General features: G+C 33.9%; 2 protein-coding genes across 3 annotated transcripts; both read right to left on the reverse strand.

Annotated features, from left to right (window-relative positions):
• Positions 1-5,900: 5,900 nt before the first annotated feature.
• Positions 5,901-10,767, reverse strand: LOC147412193 (eukaryotic initiation factor 4A-8-like). The gene is made up of 5 exons (XM_086457425.1): positions 10,605-10,767; positions 9,080-9,149; positions 8,829-8,935; positions 8,263-8,693; positions 5,901-6,929 (listed from the first exon to the last, which is right to left on the reverse strand). The coding sequence occupies exons 2-5, from the start codon at positions 9,145-9,147 to the stop codon at positions 6,294-6,296; spliced, it is 1,242 nt and encodes a 413-aa protein (XP_086313551.1). The 5' UTR covers positions 9,148-9,149; positions 10,605-10,767; the 3' UTR covers positions 5,901-6,293.
• Positions 10,768-13,052: 2,285 nt separating this feature from the next.
• DWA1 (DWD (DDB1-binding WD40 protein) hypersensitive to ABA 1) lies at positions 13,053-23,146 on the reverse strand. 2 transcript variants are annotated; one of them, XM_086457402.1, is made up of 14 exons: positions 23,023-23,146; positions 22,516-22,809; positions 22,165-22,196; positions 21,969-22,079; positions 21,360-21,436; positions 20,104-20,149; positions 18,544-18,604; positions 17,177-17,230; positions 16,919-16,999; positions 16,453-16,492; positions 16,036-16,148; positions 14,708-14,818; positions 13,856-13,972; positions 13,053-13,345 (listed from the first exon to the last, which is right to left on the reverse strand). In XM_086457402.1, the coding sequence occupies exons 1-14, from the start codon at positions 23,053-23,055 to the stop codon at positions 13,256-13,258; spliced, it is 1,260 nt and encodes a 419-aa protein (XP_086313528.1). In that variant the 5' UTR covers positions 23,056-23,146; the 3' UTR covers positions 13,053-13,255. The 2 variants fall into 2 exon arrangements, with proteins under 2 accessions (XP_086313528.1, XP_086313538.1); XM_086457412.1 differs by having other exon boundaries at positions 21,969-22,067; positions 23,023-23,144.
• Positions 23,147-23,214: the final 68 nt, after the last annotated feature.

The following is a 23,214-nucleotide window of genomic DNA, read 5'->3' on the forward strand; positions in this document are numbered from 1 at the left end:
AGTCCATGCTCTTGAAAGGCGGCATCTCACCTCGATTTCTCGTCTACGGGTGCAACTTGGTCCGGTTCAAATCGACGGTCGAACCAAGTTGTGATTCAGTTTTGAGTTTAGAAAATGCGGAACCAGTCAAATTTAGTTTGCTTCAAATTCAAAGCTCAGTATAGAACCGAACCAAATGGAGGGCTGCATCTTATAAAATAAATAAATATATTCAGTTATATGAATTATTTTAGAAGTTAGGACATTGATTAATGACTTTTTTTTATGAATAAATTAATAATTTATTATATTTTTTATTATTTATTTATTTATTAAAAATCATTTTCAACTGAAATTATAGGATTTTGACAACCCATAGAATTGAACAGAAGCAAACCCATCTTAATTTGGTTTGGATTGGTTCGGCTCTATTGGTATTTTGGTTCGATTTTGATTCTTATTTAGTGGAATCGACAGATGTTGGTTCGGTTCCGATTTAACCATAAATCAAATCAAATTGAACTGAGTTGAACCCCTATTCTCGTCTACCATATAAATAATTTATTAATTATTTATATTAAGGTGAATATATTATTTTTTTAATCTAAGATAAATTGTAGATGCTCGTTGGAGAAATATTATTTTTTATATAAATATCAAATAAAAAATAAGAGTTGTACTGGAGTGAACCTCGTATCGCACTTCGTGACGTGAAAGTGGATAAAAACCATAGATGTGTTTCATCGAGATACGAGTGGAAAAGCATCTATGATTCCTATCCACTTTCACGTCATAAAATGCGATGTGAGGTTCAACTTGAGGTCACTTTAGCATTATATAAAAAATAATTAGTGGGGTGCATTCAATTTGATCATGTTAAAAAGTTCAATGCTTTTTATATCAAACCTATCCAATCCTATACAATTTGTATATATTCTTAAATTATAAAATACACCTAACATCGAGCCAGAATTTTGCCAAAGTGTGTGTGCGTGTGAGGGAGACCAAGAGTGGAATTTTTTGGGGGACAATTACTTAAAAGATTTTGGTGGAGGGAGTTTTTTCTAATTAATTCCTAAGTTTTAGGACCGTTTTTAATAGTTTATTTAATAAAAAAATTATTTCCAATCAGTCCCTAAATCCAAATTCTCACAAGTGAATGTCCTAACTGTTCGAATTCATCATTTTCATAAATAAATAAAAAATTAGATTTTGAACATCTCAATCAAGTTTTAGAGACTCTATTATGTCGAAAAGGATTTAAAAAGAAAGAATAATCCATGTCAATGGTTTTTCAAATATTTTCCAGATGTATATAAAAAAACTAGGGCTTTTCACTTTTTTTCTTCATTTTTTGATGAAAATCAATCAAAAATGATTCTTTTAATTTGAAATCATCTAAACAAGTCATTATTTCAAGTTTTTAGTTAATCTTTTCATGTATTAAAGTTGAAAAAACTCGAAAATAAAAAATGAGTGGATTTTACCAGTGTCGAGTTCACCACTTTTATTGTCAAGCTCGACAATAAATAAAAAGTGATGAGTTTGACACTAAATTAAAAATGATGAACTCGACAATAAATAAAAAGCGGTGAGTTTGCCAATAATAAAGGATCATTAAGGAATAAAAAATTTACTAAATAGACTATCAATCTACCGCCCAATACTTAGGGATTATTTAGAAATAAATCCATTTATCAAGGTCCTTTAAGTAATTTTTCAAAAAAGGTTGTGGGGGCAACTAAGGGTGAATTTTTTTTGTGGGTAGTAGCGATAGGTTTTTGTATTATTTGTCCCAATAACTCATAAATCTTTTAAGGCTTTAAAAATTCTTATATGAACAAGTGCCCCCAATGTAAATCTGCCTTGTTTAATATTACCTTAAATGCCACGCATGAAATAAAGTCGGACTATCTATTTGAATTTTCAAAAAGTAAAGATATAAAATATTTACTATTTTAATAAGAGAAGGTTAAGTAACACCAAAATTTGAAAGATAAAAAATATATTCACAAATTTTTTTTTTTTTAATCTTTATTATTATAAAAGTCATTTCCATCCAAATAAACAAAATAGCAATCCCACAAATCCTTCGACAAGTTAATTAGTCTTTAATTTTCTAAATTTATAAAAATATTCTTTTTATTATATTATTTACAAAGTTACCTCCATTAGTATTTTAAATTATAAAAGACCCTTATTATTTACTAAATGATACAATATGATATAATCCAACTTTTGTATTACACGTATGGTTACCATGCCACCTACTCCTTAGTTGTAAGGATAAGCCCACCTTTTAAATACCAATATTTATGACGCACGTGCAATATATTTGATATTGGGAGATAATACTCATATGGAGGAATGAATTATTAAGCCTCACCCACCAACAAAAAGACTTCTAAATGTGTAAAACAAGTTGTTGAGATTCGTAACAAATCTCAACAAAAGCGGAATTACAATGGAGGTACTTATCCTTATAAAATTTTTAAAAGTCAATAGATTAACAAGTTATTGCGACAAATATAAACGATGGATAAAAAAAATCTGTCACTACTGTGGGGGAAATTCTCAAACATGGACACGTGGCTCGAATGAAGCCCGGAAGTATGGATTTGAAGCTCGGATAAGCTGCTATGAGTGCCCACTTGGTTAGACTCGTCAGATGCATGGACACCAACTCGAACCTGCACCACCAATCCATCCAGTAGTACGGATGGCATGCTCGGTGGATATCAAGTGTCAGTGTAGGTCGGAAGGACGAGGCTGACCGATGTGCCATTGATTGATAGCTCTGACGACCCACATCATGTCAGATCAGCTCTGATTATCCCAGAAATAGCTGGGCAGTTGCAACCACTCCTGCAGCTGACATGTCAGAAGGTAAGCTAACTACCCTGGGTCACCTCAAAGGATGGCATAGAAAAAGATTAAGTTGGATGCTTATAAAAGGAAGAGGACCATGAGTAAAAGAGGTTCGAATTCTTTTTCTCTCTAAACTAAATTAAGATTGATAAATTCTGATAGAGACTAACTTGATCGTTGGAGTGGACTAATTCGCAGGTCCGCCCAAGTAAAGAGAGAGGAAAAATATAGAGCAAATTCGAGCATCTACAACTATTATCCCCATAAAAAAATTTCTTCTCTTAGGTACCTTCACATGGACAAAATCTTGACTCCACCCTTGAATCTCGAGAGTTTTTTTTTTTTTCCGGTGGATGAGACTTAAAAAGGACTTTTCTTTGATCGGGAAAGTGTTAGTATATCCGTATAGGCGAGAACACCAGTCATAAAAAAAATAAAAAAATAAAAAAAAAAAAAAAAAAAAAAAAAAAAAAAAAAAAAAAAAGGAAAAATGTGATTAGTGATTAGCAAAACCACTCACCATTTTTTACATTACTACAAGTACTGCATGATATTTCTCGAATTTAACCTTTATGGGGACCCCCTTGAAAGTTCAAGAATCTTGGTAACGCCATCATGTGATGTTTCATCCAGAATTAAAGTCCAAAATCATACGTTAGGGACACTTTCGGGTTTGGAAGATAGTATAAGATAGTACAACACACGTTGCGCGTGCATGTACCGATACGTCCATTTAAATTAGTCATTTTCACCTGACTGATATTCTCTACTTCTTCTATTTTTCTTTTATGGTGCGATGATTCGTTGCTTTAAAAAGTGTAACATCGTGGGCATGCCCAACTTGACTAAGTCTTGAATGTTAAGGCCTCGTAAAAAGAACTATACTTTTTAACAAAAGTGCTTGTAGGAGAATTCTCAATAAATCTTTACTTTTTCAACTTTGTTATAATTTTCACTATAAGAAATAATTCATCTGTGATAAAGTTGCCAATGGATCATTTTCCAGATTACTATGGGAAGATTCTAATAAAGAATCGGATGGAACCAGAATTGATCCAGCGAGAATTGGATTGGAGTTTTTGATCTTTTATTTTTTTTATGGAACCAATTCGATTGTCCAATCAAATCTTTTTATTTATTTATTTATTTTTATGACCGGATGTCTGAGCCTATGATTAAGTGAGGGTGCGCCCTTGTGAGTGGTCCCGAGAAAATACTACTCATACTAAATATCGAACTCACAACCTACGAAATCAAATCCAATTTGATATTCAAAATATAAATAAACTTTATATGTTCAAAGAAAATACAATATTATTGATAAAATTATATTTTATTAATTTGAAACATAATTGATCCATAACAGACCCGCTAGATTATCAAATCAAATCAATGTCAAAATCCAAATATTCGAGTAGATCCAAAATTATGGAATCAAAATGTTAAAATATTCATATATATATATATATATATATATATATATATATATATATATATATATATATATATGTGGTGGGGGGGGGGGGTTGAAATTCCTTACAAATAGGGGGGGGGGGGTTGAAATTTCTACATTTGTAAGGAATTTCGTTGATCACCCTAATACTAGTTTAGTAAAATTACTTTCATCTGCTCGGCTGCTACCACTATCAACCTAACTATAGTACTCTCATTCAATCTGGCCAGATATCATGTGATATTCTCATCATTGTTAAAATTTTCATTTAATTTGTGGGAATCATATTAACTTCATGATTTTCAAGATTTTTTTTTTTATTTCCCCAAAATTGATGCAGGTAAGTCTTGATTATACGCTCATCTCGAGTCTGACATTTTTTTTCTTCCATTGGTGAGTCACATATTACTTTCTTAAGCAAATCTACCCACCAAATAATAATGCGATTTACCAATAGAAAGAAATTCAATACCCTGATTATACCACAAAGTGACACAAAAAAAAAAACAAATCATTATATATAAAAGGTTCGTTGTCAACATGTCTCAAATAAACTAGAGAATGGCCAACTTACCACCAAAAGCTCCCAATTTTTTTACCCTCAAAAGTTAAGACAAAAAATATCCAAAAAACAGGGGAATGCTTGCCAATAAACTGGGAAACAATGCAAAGTTAAGAGGAATCAAAACCAATTTTCTACATAGGGAAAAATAAATTTTTGAGATTTGCTTGCATATTGTAGATGATTGAAGGCTTCTCTGCCTTTAAAAGTTAAAAATAGATATTATATAAAGTGGTCAAGTTTCCACATAAAATATATCTTCCAAACTAATGGATGTACGTCTTCATAAAGACAACATAAGAGGTAACAATTTAAGTTGAAATTTCCAATCGGTTAAAGCCTTAGACTAAATGGGCTTATTTGAATGCAGTGAGCTTTCAATAACCAAGTACCAGATTAATCAGCTCAACCTTTACATATTCATTAAGGAAAGACTCAGGCAGTTATCCGGTAGTTACATGAGATTGCAAGTAATAAACGAACTATACCATATACGATTGGCTTCCCTACTCAATCTAAGTTCACTATATTCATTCATCCAGAATAGGTAATCGACCTAAAGTCGAACATCTCTGTTGAACATTCGTTGCATATAAAAAGATGAATCTTAGACTTAGAAAAATTAAATACTAACTCGGCAAACATTAGCAACAATTGGAAAGTAAGTAAGGTCACTAATAATTGGGAGTAGATACCACCTTCACAACCTGATTGATAAACATTAGATATGGGAAATTTTCAATTGAGTCAGAATCATGGGAAAAGCATGAATGAATAAACTCAAGTTCAACAACTACAAAATAACTGCTTTGCAACCCCACCACCAAGTGATGGACACAAAGTTCATGACTCAATGGACTGAGTGCCACGTGGTAATTTTTTGTTAGGTCAGCTCAGGGGGCAGAAAATTGTGACCAATTAAATAGAACATTATTCATCCAGTGAATCCTAGATACGTTGTAAAAATCAAATTGGTGAGTTGGGGGTGAGATGCGAATAGAGAATTGTCAAAAAGCCTAGATTAAGGATGCAAGCAAGTGAAAAAGGAGAGTTTTATCTCCAACATAAATAACAGATCATGTTTCTACATAATTATCCACTCTGTTTGAAGAAAACAACAAAAAAGGCAAAACTAAGAAAAAGGGAGAGAGAGAGAATCAATCCAAACTAGCAAGCACATTTTGGGAAACAAAAGATAAAAGATATAGAACCCCTAACTACGACGAAATTTGCAATAATGAATGCCCACCACACCTAATGTGTGCAATGACACAATCCCAATTGCAAATGTGTACAGGACCCATATTGACAATCAGTAAAGTTTAAATATGCTAAATAGACACACTAGACCATTAGAAAAAAAAAAAACATATTTAAATACTACTTACCAAACAGATAACCACACTTCAATACAGCAAGAAAAGAATCTCATCAAAGTAGATCAGCAACGTTTGAAGGCAGCTCCTCGATGACCACATTATAGAACTTCTGGATGTCAAACAGCATCCTTTCATCATCACGCGTCACAAAGTTTATGGCAACACCTTTCCTTCCAAAACGTCCACTACGTCCAATACGGTGGAGGTAGTTCTCGGGCTGTGTGGGGAGATCATAATTTATTACGAGAGAGACTTGCTGCACATCAATACCACGAGCAAGGAGATCAGTAGTGATGAGCACACGAGAGGACCCAGATCGGAATTCACGCATGATAATATCCCGGGTGTTCTGGTCCATGTCTCCATGAGTGGCAGAAACTGTGTGGTCACGGCTCCGCATCTTGTCAGTCAGCCAGTCAACCTTGCGCCGGGTGTTCACAAAGATTACACTCTGGGTGATGGCCAGGGTCTCATAAAGATCACAGAGTGTCTCAAGCTTCCATTCCTCCTTCTCAACATTGACATGGAATTGCTTGATACCCTCAAGGGTGAGCTCATCACGCTTTACCAGGATCCTCACAGGCTTGTTCATGAACTTTCTTGTGATCTCAAGAGCTTCGGGTGGCATTGTAGCGGAGAAAACACCAACCTGAACTTTCGAGGGGAGGAGCTGGAAAATGTCATAGATCTGATAGCAATAAAACCAAACATCAGAACAAGTCTCAAGATAAAAAATGACGATTATGATGAATCCTAAACACCACATAACTCTAGTTAAGGAGTCACTAAGCCACACTTAGCCAAGAACACTAGCTCCTAGGCCATCTCGTAGGCAGGTGCCAATCGCTAAATCAGTCACCCAGATTCCGAACCACTAGGTGTTAAATTAGCCAAAGTGTTGCATACTTGCATACAACTTAACATAGTGGATCTTTTACATGCAAATAAATCTCTTACAAGTTACAAGATGAAATATTTTTTGACAGTTCTTAATACATGAAATGTTAATAGTCACGTGTGAAAGTAAGAGCAACAAATTAAACAAACCCCTTTATTTATAATAAAATAAAATAAAAGAATAAATAAATAAACAACCCGCTTTGTATCAATTTTTCGGTTTTAGGATATGGATCGTCTATACAACATAAAAACCATCCTCTATTTCTCTAGTCTTTTCTTCCAATTTTTCCTTCTTCCCCATCTCCTTCTTCAATCTTTTGCCAAATTTCCATTTACTTTGTTTATTGGATCCTTTTCACTGAACAAAAGAAATAAAAATATTTGTTAGCTTCCTTTTTATGTGCATTAGCTTTGTTAATTTATCTTTTTACCCCCTTTTCTCTTTCTATTTTTTGGAGAGGAATTATGTTTGTGAAACAATAAACGACCCCCTTGGTATCTCTTTTTGGTTTTAGGAGATGAATTGTGTCTATGCAACACAAAAATCATCCTCCGTTTCTATTTTGTTTTTTTCATTTTTTCCCTTGTTTCCCATCTCCTCCTCCTTCAATCTTTTGCCATACTTTCATTTTCTTTGTTTATTGGATCCTTCTTGATGTAGAAAAGAAACAGAAATCTTTGTGAGCTTCCTTGATATGTACATTTGCTTTGCCTAGATTTTCAAAACCATATTTTTCCTTCAGGCGATTGGTGATATAGTATATGGCTATGTGCCTTGAGACCTCTTTTCAGATTATTTTATTCTTTGTTTTTTTATGGTACAGATAAAAATTTGTCTCATAGGATTCGCACAAGTGACACCTCCCTTGAAGGATCCCTGTCGTCTAGGTGTTTTCCAATGCTTTTGAGTACACTGATAATGTCTTGGCTTCAGTTGTTTTGGCTCAAGTAAAAGCATATTTTAGGATCTTCCTACCACATAAAAATATGTTCTAATAGCTTCCTATAATGCTTCAACCAGATAAGACAAAAAATAGTATAATTGGCCAAAAATAAAAATAAAAAAGAGAAAAGTAGCATTAAGTAAAGGAAGATAATGGAGGCGGAGGTAAAGAAATGACCTGATCCTTGAAACCTCTTGAAAGCATTTCATCAGCCTCATCCAGTACAAACATCTTAATGTAATCAGGACGAAGTGATTGTCTCCGCAACATGTCAAACACACGACCAGGAGTGCCAACAACAACATGAACACCACTTGAAAGAATGCGCTGATCCTCACGAACAATTGTCCCTCCTACACAAGCATGAACTTTAACACCCAAATAATCACCAAGTGCCCTCATAACCTTCTCAATCTGCTGTGCAAGCTCTCGAGTAGGTGCAAGAACCAATGCTTGACATTCAACTAAACCATAATCAAGTTGCTGCAAAATTCCAGAGCAGAAAGTGGCTGTTTTTCCAGTTCCGGACTGTGCTTGCTGAATTACATCAAGACCCTTGCAGAAGGGCACAATTCCCCTTTGTTGAATTGCTGAAGGCTTCTCAAATCCTTAAAAATAAATTTAAGTCAATAAACTTCACCAGCCAATAGAATATCATAGATAAGGGTTGAAAGCATATACAAATAACAATGAAAAGTTCCAAATCAGAAGAAAAGAACACAGGAGATAATATTAGGATCTACCATATGCATATATTCCCCTCAAAAGGTTCTCTTGGAGACCCATAGCATCAAAACTTTCGTAGACCTCATCATATGATGTAAAGAAATCTTGTCCATCTGCTGCCAGCCTGTTCTCATCCATTTTTCAAACCAAGCATGAATAATAAGAATACCAATACAAAGTAAACATGGTATATAACAAGATGAACAAGTACAACAGTCAACACATCAATGAAGTATATCTGGGATTAAAAATTAAAAGAGAAACTTACAATTCATTCATTTTAGTATCAAATTGCCGAGCATCAAACTGCGCCCCTTCTGGTGCCATTCCCGCCATGACTGTAGAAACAATGGGCAGAACTTCATAAGTAGATGTAAGGTAAAGTAAGATCTACCGAATACAGAAATAATACTACATAAACTAAGCTGAATAATTGATAAAGAACTAAACCCCACTTTTAGAGTAAAGCAGAAGCACCATACAGAATACAGATAAAGCAAATTAGAATAAATCAGAATACCGAAAAGACTTCAAAAGAAAAGGGCAAAGTAATAACAGATTTTGAATTGAAAGAGCACTATGACCTGTAAATCTAACTTTAAAGCTCTATCACTCTGGTATGTATGGTAGGTCTTCCAAGTCGACTTAAGAGATCCTTTCAAAACAACTGCTATCATTGGGCCCAATTGAACTTATGGTAATCCCAAGTTAAATCATTTGATCAATAATTGGGAAAAAGAAAGTATTCTAAATTAATGAATATAAGACAATCTGAAGTGCCAAGTCAATTTACTTTTTGAAAAACCATTAAGTTAATCTTCAATTCAACAATTCCATGACATTTACATAGTATCTTCAAGTTTTGTCTATTTTTCAACATCTCACTTTATTTTGAATTTTTTTTTTTCTGAACATACACCAAATCTTATCTGACACGAGAACCAAGAACAAACAAGATATTCTGAATCTTATTACTTTTGCAGGTGAACAGGATACTCAACAACAATTCTAGCGAGGATTGAGTGACATTAATAAATCGAAATCCAACAAGAAGAGAAAAGCTTTATCACTAAACAAAGCTCATCCCATACACAAATAAAACATAGAAATAACAAACAAACAACGTTGATGATGATTAAAAAACCAAATATACTTAGCCAGAAATAGAAGAATTCTATTAAGTGCAGATTCACAACATCATGGCATAATTTTGAAACTATTCTTGCGGAATTTTAATTATCGCCACATATCCTTTAAAAAAAGACCGAATTAAAAAAAAATTGTAATTTCAAACAATGCTACATTCTAAAAGAAAGATCTTCTAATTGAAGCAACTCTTCTCCAAAATTTTAAAAGAACAAACCAACTTATTCGAACCTAATAAGATCAACTCCAACCACAAAAGCTTACAGTTACCAACTCAACACCACACACAAACTCCTTCGAACATATGAAGTCAATCCTTAAATCGAACAAATCAAAAGAACTAGAAAAGAAGCAACAACTCAATCTAAACCAATTAATCAACTCCAGATCCAATCCATAACCAGAAACCAAAAAAAAAGAAGACAAATTGATCAATCAGAAGCAGCGAAATCTCCACCAAATCTATCAAAAATAGCACATGAACAGGATTCAACGGTATTAACAACCTTGCATTAAAAAAAAAAAAAATCAAATCCATATAAAAACAACCTAAAACAACGAGATTCGGATACTAGATAGCAATTCTAGAGAAGATAAATTGAAGGAAATTGAGAACGATTAGACAAAGAATCTGCTAGTGACCAAACCTTAAGATGATCTCTGAAAAAGAAAATTCACGGAAGAGAGAGAGAGAGTATTTGCGTTCGAGCTTTTTTAGGGTTAGGGTTTCCCAACTCCTCGGATCTCTGCCTTCGAGTTAAGGAACGCAAGTAGAGTTGGGAGAGAAACTATGACAGGAGTGGGTTTTCGATATCTATTTCTATGCTCACGATCTTCTAACCTTTTTAGTAAGTTCTCGAATTTGCCCCTGGTACTTGGTAGGGGTTTTTTTTTTTTTTTTTGGTCATCATGACTGCATCGTATTTTTTAGGTAATTTAAACATACTCCTCCGAGTTTCAATTTTATCTGAGTTATACCTTATATTTTAAAACTGATGACATACCACTTGACTGTTGTCTTTTATGAGATATTAAGAAAATTACTGAAATACTCTTGGTTTTAGCTTCTGGCAAAATCTCCAACTTTGGGGATTAATTATTACGAGAGCATCTATTAGCACACCAGTTCATATGTAAACAACCCATCAATTCAGAAGGATTGGTGCATTGTGAGTAAAAGTTGGTGTGACAATAGAAATTTTCAAATTTATTGATTGTTTTTCCAAAAAAAAAAACCTTCTCATGTTCCTTTGAACACAACTTCAATCCTTGATTTACTTTGGCAAAAAATTATTGAAGTAAAATTTATTATATTTTTTATAAGAAGAATTGATTGAGAAAATTAGTGTAATTAATCAAATTGCGAAGAGAATAAGTGGCAATCTCGTCACCAACACCCAATATTGAATTGAAAACAGGGTTTTAGAGGGAAATCGGATAGATTTTGGCAGATGGTTGAAGGCAAGGGTATTTGGATAATTTTATTGGTCTCACAAACGACTGCAGTCAAGGAAATCGCATGATCTTGAAATGCAGGGGTATCTCAAATATGCACAAAGCTCAGCGAGGTATGTTTAAATAACTCTTTAGTAGGTTACGTGGGGCCCTATGTATCTTTCAGTCTGGACATCGGGCACATTAAATTAGCACTTATTTCATAGGGAACCACCTAAGATGATCCTAGTCGCCAATTAGGTTTCTAAAATACGAACTTTCCAATAATACAACAGAGGATACCATTTTAATGGACGGACCAACCCAGATTTTCCAAGTCCTATATTCGAGAAGTCCATTTAGAATGCAGGGGCACACGTCCTTGATATTTGTGGAGCTTGGTTTGCAAATCTACTCCCACAAGTATAGAACCAATCGGATCTACCAACTGTTTAGCACTCAACCACAACTATTATTAGTGCTGTAAATGGGTCGGGCCAAACCCGCTAACATAACAAATCATTTTTTACACTTGTGAATCCATGAAAATAGGTTAGAGCTTAAAATGGTACGGATTTAGCGGAAGGATTTGGTCCCATTATGTATATCCACATTAAAATATGATTCAGATATGGGTTGATGTCCCTTGATCTTAGTCGAATACAGATTCATTCCTATATTCATCAAGATCCTAATGATATATTACTTTGCATATTGTATTTTTATATTTTTTAAGGTTTAAATGTAATTTTAACTATTAGGATTTAAATAAAAAATTTGGATATGGATATGAACATACTCATATCTGGATCGTATCCCACTCGTTTTAAGCCCTAAATTATAGGCTTACAAACCCCAAAAGGGTTGGCCAGTGAAAATGAACACTTTGGTGCAAGATAAAGACCCTAAAAAGAGGTGCATTGATGATGATGGTAATTAACTTTAAAACAGTCACTAAGCATGGTTTCTTTTCATCATCCATCATTCTCAAAGCCATCCCTGAAAAAATTGGGATTACAAGTTAAAAGAACCTTGTTCCTCAATTCAATTTTGTCTGCAACCCCATCTTGGGGTGTTATTAAAAGAGCGCCTGTATCTGCTTTCACTTTCTCAATCCACCACTCTCTTGGGTTTTCCTCTTGATGTTCTAGAACCACTACCTACAATATTTCTTTTAATTTGGACTGTTGTGGGCGTCTGTTGAATATGACCAAACAATATTTCTTTTCATAACTATTCATTTCTAATTTTGGTTTTTTCTAATATTTCCACCCATCCATCTCAACTAGGCTCAATTTATTAACACAAGGCATCTTGACCACCCAAAATTCAGTTTCATAAAATTCAACTAGCCTATTGTCTTGTAAATTTCAATTCCATATGCACTCTATAAGTGCACTTCAGTTTAGGCATCCAACTCTAATTCAATGGGCAACACCTCCCTCAATCTCGACGCAAGATAATGGAAGTGATCACTTTCAAAGAAGTTCTAGACCATCAATTTTTTACTGGACATTCCTCCTTTCAGGTGTCGGTACTAAATTCAAACTTCACATACTAGATCTTGGGTCTACACCAAACAATGAAAACTTGGGGCCGATAACAAACACCCACTTAGGGTGGAAAAAATAATCAATATTATAATGTTCTCCCACGTAGAATTGAAAGAAAAAAGTGTAATATAATAATTAGAAAGTAAGCCATTTCCTTAGTTCTACAATACCATAACCGACAAGCTCAACCATGAGAAAATAGATGACGGTAGAATATTATCCCTATTTCTAACTGTATAACATCTGGACTATGACAAATTTGGGTAGAACACTCGTGATACTTACTTGACAGTGAAAAAGAATGCAATGCATCAACGGCCTCCACAACAAAATGTACACAAATGGCTTCCAAACTGAGAGATGACATCCACTAGTCCTCCATAGCCTCCAACTGCCATAACCTGAACAGTAAAACAACACAACTCCATATGAAAATGGAAAGTATGTCATCTGAGTGCCAAGTTAAATTTGTACAGTTTTTTTTTTGGATGACCAAATGGCATGTATCCAAGAAACATCAACAATAATTTTTTGAAATATTCAAATTTTGCACTTAAAATTTTGAAAAAGAAAGTTTTCTTTAACAATCGATCCAGGGTTTAACATGCTGAATGATTGGATTCACGGGATGTGTATCCCAAGGGCATAGAAGGGGTTTTGGATAATAGAAAGCAAACCTGTCATAATCAAACTGAATCATAAGATCATAAGGAATAGGACTCAAATGGAATCAGAATTTAAATCATTGAATCATAAGATTCATAATATCATAAAACCCTGTATGGAAGCAAGGGAAAATTTCTAGAAATCAGCAGTGTAAACATAGAATGGATATAACAAGTACTTTATTGAAAGAAAAGATATGAAATAATAAGGTGCCCAAGTAAAAAGAAGATTATATTAAAACATACACCAGAAGGATGTAGGGAGATGGAAAATGCTGACTGAGGAGCGCATTGTATCTGTGAGAGAGTCATCCCATTCATGTCGAAACGACTGAGTACAGGTTCTGCTCCAACAGCTAAAATCTGAGTAAAACATAAGAACCAATGTTTACTTGGGAAGAATGAGATGAAAGAAATTTTCAAAAACTACAACTTACTAGTAAAAGTAAATTCCAATATAAAACTTCGAAGAAAACTCTATGAATTGGATAGTGCCAATTCAACCACTACACTAATGACAAGTATTTCCTTGAATAAAGGACAATTATAATTCTTGCCACTGAAATAATAAAAGCAAGTAATTCAAAATATTTACACCATTTGAAAAAGGGGTCATCCGGCAAACCAAAATGATGTTAAAATTTCTAAATAAGAATAGAAAATAGTGCTATTTTCTAATTTGTAAAATACAATAAAGGCATAAGAAATTTTACCCAATGGAAAATAATTCTCCATAAGCGAGTCAGGTAAATAGCTTAAGCAAACCAAATGAGAACAAAACCATGCAAGATACGCTTACAGTGGTATAATTTTAACAGGAGATGCCCAGAGAACTTCTTATGTTTGCAACTAAAATAAGTTGCTTTATGAATTAAGAAAACTTTACAAATGGGTATCAATATAAGAACAGTTTGTAATAAAAATGAGTTATAAGGGGTGTAAAACTCAGATTTTTAAGAACTTTATACAAGCTTTCTTAAGATCAAATTGTAAATAGCAAGGGAACAGGTAAAGTTAAATATAAATCAACATCATGTTCAAATTAGATTCTAAGAGATACTGTGACCAGGGTTGATGCAAGGATATTTAAGAACTTACTTCATTTTCATCAAATAATATGTCTTGAGTAGGGGAACGAGTGGTGATCCTAGAGACGCACTCACAAGCAGAAAGATTCCAGATTGATAAACTCCTACCATTGCCACAAGCCTGGAGATGAGCAAAATAGGTTAAATCTTTCAAGCATACAATGTAAAACAACCAGAGCAGAAGGTATCTTCACAAACCCAGAGGAGCAACTTCCTTAATCCAATTATGTATCCCATATCTTTATCGTGGAGATGGCCTTAAAATAGGGGACCTTTGGTTCACAAAATAACATTCTACACTTTAAAGTTTGAAAATATGTCTCACAATTCATATTGACTAACCATTAAAAGCAGAGTAGAAAACCTACATATCCAATGCTAACATGATGTCTTTTGGCTCATATCGCATAGTAACAGAAACAAACTATTGCATCATTGAAGTTTCCCTCATTTATAAAGGAGGAAGATGAAGTCAGTTTGGCATCTGGTTCAAACTTTTAGCCACATAGTTCCAAAAATCCATTCAGGCCCTCAAGACTGCAGCTCACTTATATGGATAATTGTTGTATACAAGCAGCCTTAGGCATAGAAAAATAAACAAAAAACAACTATATGCTGGTTTAGGGAAGCACAGAAGTCATAAAATTTATAATGTAAGTTACATTTAGTGTAATCATCTGTTCATAGATTCATTGGCATCATCTTACGCATTATCCAAATATTGGGACCACCTCTTCACAGATTACCTAGTTAAAAACATCCCAAATTCAGTGAGCAAAGTGTCGCTGCACATCAAGAAAAGTACTATAAAGCATAAACACAGGCGAAGAACCAAACTTCATCCAATTCTATTTCCTTTAAGGTGTCATTATCCCAAAATTTTGCGGTTGGCTGAATGAATATCGTTCCTCCATTCCATTTTTTATAAAAACATGTCCTTTGTTAACTCTAGTGTGTTCATAACCGTACTATAATAAAAATATGAGTTGTGATAATCTGACGCTCCTTTTTTTGTATGCTCCCTTCATAGAACCATAAATAACTGTCCTTGTGTATCCCGAAGCAATGGATCTACGGTTCTGTGAAGGGAGCGTACAAAAAGGAGTGTCAGATTATCACAATTCTAAAAATAATATCCTAGAAAATACTACATCAATTACAGTTATAAGTATTTATGCTTGTCACTACAAACCGAAGACACACCCAACAACACACGTACAGACACGCACACGCACACACAAAAAAAGATGCATAGAAAATCAACAATGTGATATAGAAACCTATGGAAAGAGTATAAATAACACCACCACCAAATATCTTTATTGTAGAAACTCTTACCAACCAGCTTTCACTTGCATCGAGATCAATACAACTGACCCATGAGAAAGTTTCCTTCAACTTTGTCTCCTTTTCTGGATCTATCAAATGAATACTTTTTCCACTTCTGCAATCTGGGTCAACAGATAACACATGGCACTAAGCATGTTAGAATTGTAACCATGGTTTACAATATCTTTATCACGATAACCAACATGTATCACTATGCAGTAGGCATAATACCATATCAAGCAACATTTATAAGTATTTGAAGTCATGATTGTAGTAACTAAATCATCAAAACTTATGGTAAAAGTTAAACCCCCAGCATTGCATCACGCTCTAGAGAAACAGAATCTAGAAGGAGATATAACTAAATGATCATATTGCCTGTCTAATATTTTTCTTTTGAAACTGTTTCAGAATGTTTAAGCTCACCCCATATTCGTACGGTCCCATCCTCCGAACCAGTTATGATCTGCCAAAAAAAGAAAAAAAGCGAGCACATGAACAAACAGACCACAAATAGATAGTGTATTGGCCGAAGGAATGATCCTTAAATGTCATCTAGATTACTCTCGCATGGGATACTTCAACTGTTAGCATAAAAAGTGTGCCCACATCACCTTAGTCACATATTCTTACCATATATGGGTAGCATAGAATGGCATATATAGTGTAGGCACAATGATCAATAATAGAATGTTCCACAGTTTTAGAAATTAGAAATAAATAAGGTACTTCTAGAAGAAACGCAAGGAAATGTACGAGGGTGCTAAAAAAATTATGCACATAAAAGAGGAAAATAGATAAAGAAAAAAAGATCAAGAACAGAGAGGGTGGAATAAGAAGGTAGGAAAAGAAAAGAATACTATAGTAGGTTCAATTATACCAAGTTACCAACCTGATAGCTTGAATTTCGTGCAACAATGCAATGCAAGTAGTCTGAATGCCCCTTGAAAACCATTTTGATTTTACTTGTTTCCTAAAAGCAGTAATATAAATCATATTAAAAACAGAGCAATCAAAAAACAATATCACGAACTTTCGGTGACAAAAATAGATGAAGTCTTCTTCTACAACTGAACACTGCAATTTAAAGCTGTTTTCATGATGATAACCATAAAGAAAAGTCATGTCGTCACCTTTAGAAAATACGTACCACATCCCAACAATATGCACAAGAATCACCAGCAGCAGAAAAAATGGATCCCCCCTGTAGGAGAAAAAACATTAGTTCATAAACATCAGGGAATGAAACAGTTATAAAACTAATGCTACAAATCCAGACATGAAAAGGATGATGTCAGCTAGGCAATTTCAGAACTAAATGATATGCCAACATAGCTTGAAAAATTATAGCTCTAAACTTTAACCAACCAAAATCCAGAAAAGCCTTGCCAATGATGCTGTCAATACCAAAGCTCTAACCCAGTGGAAACAAAAGACTGTCATTGAAAAATGTGAAGAGTTTCAGACTCATCCTTGGACCTCTTCTATAAGTGTTGATTTTCCCAGCTTAATGTTTTCAGAAACCACAGCTATTATTTCCTATAGCAGAGTATAACTGCATTTTAGATTAGAATGGCATTCCACTGACTGTACAAAGCCATAATGTGATATAATCCTCATTCCAATGTATTGTAGAACAAAGAATACTGTCATAAACAAATGAGGTCATAAACCATTTAATATAGTTATATAATTCTGAGTCCTACAAGTTCAATTATGATAACATAGACAACAGTAAGGCTTGGTAAGAGTTATAACATAAAAACACGAAGATTTCCCACCTCATGATTTGGCATTCTTCTAAAAAAGTGCTAATTTGGCAGGATGCTAAGATCAGTAAATACTTGAAAGCATTAGAATCAAGGCATAATGGTTGATGGGGATACAGTCTTGAAAGATAATCTTCTGATATTTGTGATATGCAAATATAGGCATTAAAGCCTCTAATTTTCAAAAGTCCCAGCAATAGTAAAGTTTTGAATGTGGGGAAACAGAATTTACAGTGGTTTATTCATCATTATAACAGTCAAAATGGTTGTTACATAACGGGAGGTACTTTTTCTGGTATCATACTATTTTTTTCACTAAATTACTCTTAAGTTATTGTACTTAAACACTTTATTTTGAAAATTATTAAACATTGTAACCACCTAATTAACTACAGTATATTGGGCATTATAGCATATTTATAGTAACTGATGTGACATGAGACAGTTACAGCAACATTATTAGCAGTAATAATGGTCGTTGTTTGAAACTATGGTTATTATCACACATGGAGAAAAAGTTAAGCTGTAACAATCTACAGCATTATCTTCACACCTGAATCGGTGTGTAATGCCTTGCAAATAAAGAAAAATACAAAAAGATTCAATTGCTGTCTTTTTTATGGAAATCTATTATCAGCATGTACAATACTCAGTTAGGATAAGATAGTTCATGATATCTGCAGAATGTACTGCAACCAATTAAAAAGAAAAGAAAAGAAAATGCAAACAAACACCGAAATGCACCAACCTTGTTATCAATGGCAATGGCATTGTTTTCAGGGATTGGAGAAAGAGCACCCCAAGGACCTCTAAATTCAACAATAGAAAGAGATGAAGACATGATTTACAGAAAGTGGTTAGTAGAATTAAAATGCAAATAGCAGAATGTAGGTAAATTTTGGCCAACTTACGATCAAATGATGGGACAGAACGCAGAAAGTACTATAGTTCAATGAAATAGGAAATATGAACATCGAAAACAACACAGTTGAAAACATAGATCATGAACTCCAAGAAGACGATTATCATGCTAATCAAGTGGTGATTAACATCTTGCCTAACCTAGTGTTATACTCTTAACAAAGAAACATTTCCAGTTTGACTACCACTTTATTGAAATGTTTCTTTAACATATAAATACAAAAGTAGCTAGGTAGTCTTCCGTTCTATATTACTCCTTATTCCGCATACACTTCATGTAAGAGTAGGTTCTTTTTTCTTCATAAGATTGTACCACAGGCATCTCAGTCTTAATAATTAACCAATTAAATAGATAGTGAAGTGTGTGATTAGACACATGTAAGATAACTTTTAAAGTCAACTAAGTTTTTTGACGGAATTTTGATTAATTGTTGAGTATGTCTTTTAAAGCGTGATTTTAGCATAGACAAATTTTACTAGAGTTTAATCTACATAAAACTTTTTGAGGCTCCTAATGCAGTCAAAAGTAATACACCTTCAAAATCAAGTAGCAGGAAGTCAAAAAATCAAGCATCAAAAGAAGTTGCCACGAATAGACGATAGGAAAAGCTAAGTTTTGTAAATCTTGCCCGACCCAAAGATAGACAACTTCCAAGGAAATAACTTTCTACCCAAATATCCAATTGAACAGCCAACAAATGCACTTGGATCTAAAACAGACATGTCACAATTTCTGTCAAGATTCCAATGTTTCGGGCCTCAAAAATGTGTTTTAAGTATCAATGTGTAGTTAATATGATGAATTAGGGGGTAGTTTGATCATTATGGAAAAAAAAATATTTAAGTTATTCTAGAAATATGGCTAAAATTTGTTGCTTAGGCCTTAACACCTTTTAGGATTCTATTACCTTACACACAGTTGTTATATAAGCATCATAGAAGGTGACTTTTGAAATAGTGAATGAAGATTTTCCTACACCCCTTTTGGTTAGTTGAGATCTTTAGGGTTGCTCTTACATGCACCTTGCCACAGTTTTTTAGGATATCCTCTCGATTCCAACAATGTTGAGATTCTCTCTTTGTCCCATCATATCCTAGTCTTATAGCTGCATACCAGGTATAGACTTCCCATGCATCAACTTCTCTTTTGACAAAAGATTATTCTTAAGAAGATGGAGCGATTCTGCCTCCACGACTTCCCTTCAAACTGTTATGAGACCAAGCATTGAGATTCAACAAATGCTACTGAAGGAAATGTAATTAGGGTATTATTTGAAATCATGTTGCAATGTGAGTTGACCGGCCTGAGTTAACTATTCAATTATTAAAACTTCAAAAAAAATAAGTCTACAAGTGATAACAAACAACTAATTCTGGGAAAACTCACTTATGTTGAGGGTTCACCAGGTCAAGTATTGGCTTCAAATGGTTTCCTGAAAATTATATTAACAAACAGAACACATTTAAGAACCTAAATTTGATTTTTTGGCAAACATATGAAATGCATCCAAATGCTCCAGGGGAAGATAAGTTTGCTAATAACAAAACTTCAGACAGAAATTATGAGTATCCCTATATGTGAAAGGAATGTTTGTGAAGACTAGACTTGCTGTGATTGAGGTGTATGCCTTGAGGTGAGGCACAGGGCAAAAACATCAAGGTTGTAGCCTCAACAGACAATAATGAGGCATACACCATGAGGGTATAGCCATAGGGTGCATCACGACTATAACCACAGATATACAAACACTGACCACCTGATTTTGATTAAAAAGGGCATTTTTTTTTTTTTTGCTTGATTCCAAAAACCCCATTAATGTTATAATATTGCAAGACAAACAATTGGGTTAGGTTACACACATCTTTTCATGTTATTCAAGGAATATATCAAGCTTTTTGGCTCAAAAATGCCCATCGTAATAAAAGAAAAGCTATATTTACGATTTATGTCATTTGAGAGATTTTATCTCAAGTCAAAGGATGCAAGCCCAAATTTGCTTTATGATTTATGATCATGTATTGATGACATAATAAATCATGGTCTAGATCGAAAATATTCCTCGTTGAGGAAATCATAATAAAAGAAACATGCTTATTTTATTTATTTCTTTATTTTTTATGATAAGTTCATTTTTTTTTAGAAATTAATTATGATTTTTCAATGAAGAATTCATTTCTTTATATTTCTATAATGAGAATGATTAGATGAATGAGTAGTACAATTAGGAAAAACAAAATCAATGAGAACATTCAAGACAAGTTTGTGAACAACACTAAAAATAGATAAAATTATGGAAAGTCATTTTAGATTTTTTGATCAAGTACAAAGAAGACCTTTAACCGCATTTGTGAGGAATGCTTTGGAGTAAATCTAGGATCTAAAAAAGTAAGAGGGAGGCCAAACTGACGTTGCATGTCTAACTAAAGACATGAGACAAGATAGAGTGTGAGAAATAGGAATCATGTTGTTGACCCTGATATTTGAGCTAACAGACTAGATGATAATGTATGAAAGCTTGGATCTAAACTTAGAAGCAAAAATGAGCACTTTCATAATAGGAAAACCATTTCAAAGAGGAATCAACAAAAAAGTGAAATAGATTATTTAGAACAATAGCTACTTATTACTCATACATGGACTACCTTGCACAGGAATATGTCTCTCTGAGCTTAATATTTCCTTCCACCTCCACCCTTGAATTCGACCATCATCTCCACAACTACATAAGAAAAGTTAACTTACTCATTGTCATTTGCTTGAAATACAACACCTTAATGTCATATTGAATGGCTTAAATTCAGTTTTCAAGCAAAAGGAAACAATTTTTGCAATGCGAGCTATCATTATCTAGCATCTCAAATGTTGGAAATAAAGGAATGTGTATGAGCATATCACAAGATCCAAGGCATTTTCTTAGAATAAAATAAAATAAAACAAATAATTTAGATACATTTCTTTCAGAGGTTAGATTTCAACCATTTATGAACCAACATTATAAACAATGGTTCTTGATCGTGTGAGAACGTAGGGAGATGGTTTTAACTTCTTTCCACATTCCTCTATTTGAAAAAGGGGGGGGAGTATTCCACGTATTCTATAGTTCCTTCCCGCATCAATTGTACTTGGTCATTAAGATTCATAGGCGATTCAGTCGAATATTTTGGGATAGATTGATGATGAACTAGTATTGCACAGAAAAGGTAATGATTAAGACAAACAATAAGAAAGAGAATAAGATATTCAAAGTATACCTTAGTAATAGAGAATCCTCCCCATCACCATAAAATTTGACATCATATGCAGCGCCGTTATGTCCTTGAAGCAAGCAAAGAGGTTCAGCAGCTAAAAACCTAGACAACATTCTCCGCAAGAGACATTATAATCAGTTCTGGTTAAATTCATGGCGTGATCAATAGTTAACCAAGCAAGCCCGTATATAATACTTACTTTTGATGCCTAGCCTTACTAAAACGTGATGGCTGCCAAAGAAACACAAAATTTCACATTTCAACCACTCAGAAAAAATAAATAAAAAACAAGACAACGTAACTACATTTCAAGCATTTTCACTTGAGCATTAACGAGAACATAATTGGGAGCATTCTAGCAGTATTTGAAGATCGGAACCAATGACCTAATTACATAATTCCGACGAAACGCAACAAATTCAAGAGGGATTGAGCCAAAAAAAATGGAAAGATTCAACGATGAATAGATTATGAATCAGAAAAAAAAAAAAAAAATCATTTTGATTGCAGAGTGAACTCGGATTAGTTGTGAAATCGAATAACTGCTCACGAATGAAGAAATGCAAGATGAGATAGAGTAGGGAGCGACGGATCCGTCGCTTGAGGCAACAACGATGAACTCTGGATTAGGGTTTTGAGAAGGAGCGAAGGCGGTCCTGAATACTGTTAGAGATTGAAGCTCTCTCTCCTTCATTATGGTGTTTCTGTAGGCATTTTCATCCCAATTCGTCGCATTTCCTCCCATTTCAAAATTGAATAAATAGCAAATCTGGTTTTTTCTTGAAGCTTTTCTTTTCTTTCTCCGCTTAGTTGGAGTTGGAGTTGGAGTTAGAGTTGGACGGACCTGGGAGAGTGGAGAGGGCGGGAATGTTAAAATATCTCGAGGAATAAAAATGAACGACTTCCATTTTATATAGAAATATGTCTATATAATTTTAAAAATAATTTCTTTTTGGAAGGTAATAATTTCAAAACAATGTTTGGAAAACCAAAGCCAAGCATGTTGATATCATCGAGGGACGCGACACAAATATCCAGAAAATCGAACGGTTCAAACCTTGAGAGATGACGTGCTACAATTTTCTCCCATGGTTCTTCGTTTTCCCCGAAGACCATTCCGGTTTTTCCAAAGACCGGATATGTTAAAGTAGCCATGTGGATGTAGTCAGGGAATATAGGCTTTAAGATCATTCCGTTAATAACTTTTCGTCGAGATGTACGTCAGTTAAAATGCAGTTCTATTTTATGA

Source organism: Akebia trifoliata, chromosome 1 (assembly GCF_017979445.1).
Source record: "Akebia trifoliata isolate Shusen 1 chromosome 1, ASM1797944v1, whole genome shotgun sequence".
Taxonomy (NCBI): domain Eukaryota; kingdom Viridiplantae; phylum Streptophyta; class Magnoliopsida; order Ranunculales; family Lardizabalaceae; genus Akebia; species Akebia trifoliata.